At 43.0% G+C, this 1,324-nt stretch overlaps 1 protein-coding gene across 1 annotated transcript; it reads right to left on the bottom strand.

The window, feature by feature from the left end:
• Positions 1 to 620: 620 nt before the first annotated feature.
• On the bottom strand, positions 621 to 800 carry T265_15990 (hypothetical protein; the record flags this gene model as incomplete). Its single annotated transcript, XM_009179444.1, has 1 exon — positions 621 to 800. A coding segment is annotated over one exon (126 nt), but the record flags the coding sequence as incomplete, so codon positions are not given.
• Between the last annotated feature and the right edge of the window lie 524 nt (positions 801 to 1,324).

Genomic DNA, 1,324 nt, shown 5'->3' on the forward strand with positions numbered 1-1,324 from the left:
CACTCCCGATGATTTCGAATAAGAATGAAACAGCAGTACGATTATCCTATGCTTCTCAAAAAAGATTGACATCACCTGTATGACAGAACCCCTACTAATCCTTCAGCTTATTTTCTGTGTACTGTGTTAGTCCATTGGAGAAAACGCTGGACGTTGGTACCCATTTATTGTCCACACGCCTGAGCTGATAATCGAAGGCTGATTGGTTCACACATGACTGCAGTGACTAGCTCATCATGGAAGGAGAAAGGTTAAGAACAACGACAACTCTGATTCCTACGAAAGCCAAAGCCTACGAAAGCGAAACAAGAGAAATGCAGGGACTGTCTTTGAAATTGTCCTCCTAAATGAAAAGATCTGTTGCTTCAATTATCATGAAAAGTTTGGAACCGGAAATGCAAACAGAATAAGCCCCGCGTCTCATAGGTTACGAAGAAAAACTCGGAGACTGAACAGTCACTGATTTGATGATACACACGTCGAACACAATATGTAACGGATGGACGCCAGCCAAATGTAATCAGATTGTTACAGTGTAACGCTATGTACTTTATCAAAACTAGGCATCGGAAGTGACTATTTTCAAAGTCCAACTGATACAAGCCTAAATAACGACTTACCCGCACAACCCGACCAGGCTGCAAAAACGGAATCACAGTTTTCGATTTGGTCGCCAACGCCCATCGATCCCGCTTGGCTGAAGCCAGTGCCTCTTTCAATTTGACATAAGATTCCAGTTGTTCCATATCCACATCAGTGGGAAAGCTTAGAGTCTGAAGTTTGGATTCCAACTCCTTCACACCTATAGATGGATAAACAGGCCAGCTGAGAGTAGGAAATTAGGTTTCGGGTTTAGAAAAGCGTCCGATTGCTGGGTAGACCTATTTATCGACTTGGTGGCCATGAGAAACTCCGAACCCAGATGAACAGATAGACAGAGGTGGATTTCAAACTGGAAAACTCGAGTTTGGGGTTAGTACCAAGCAAACAGACGAAGTCCTGGTCGATGCTTGAAAAATAGGTTTCGGAAAACCTTGAGTGATTCCACGGAGATAGAATTTCGGCTAATCTTAATCGACACGGTTGTAAAGTTCAACTGCTTCTGCTTAATCCATGGAACAGCAAGTCATAAAAAGTAATATGCACAAGGAACTGGGAACTGACAACCAACCAGATGTGAAACATGCCACTCGTCAACAGAAAGTTGGTGATTGGCTTCAGCCTGAAGATCGGTGAGTTCAACTAATCATACTCTACGTACGAGAACGCATATCAACTCTGTGATAAAACTGTCAGCGATCTGAAGCGCTCTAGAAGACAAAAA

Source organism: Opisthorchis viverrini (assembly GCF_000715545.1).
Source record: "Opisthorchis viverrini unplaced genomic scaffold scaffold9005, whole genome shotgun sequence".
NCBI classification, from domain to species: Eukaryota; Metazoa; Platyhelminthes; class Trematoda; order Opisthorchiida; family Opisthorchiidae; genus Opisthorchis; species Opisthorchis viverrini.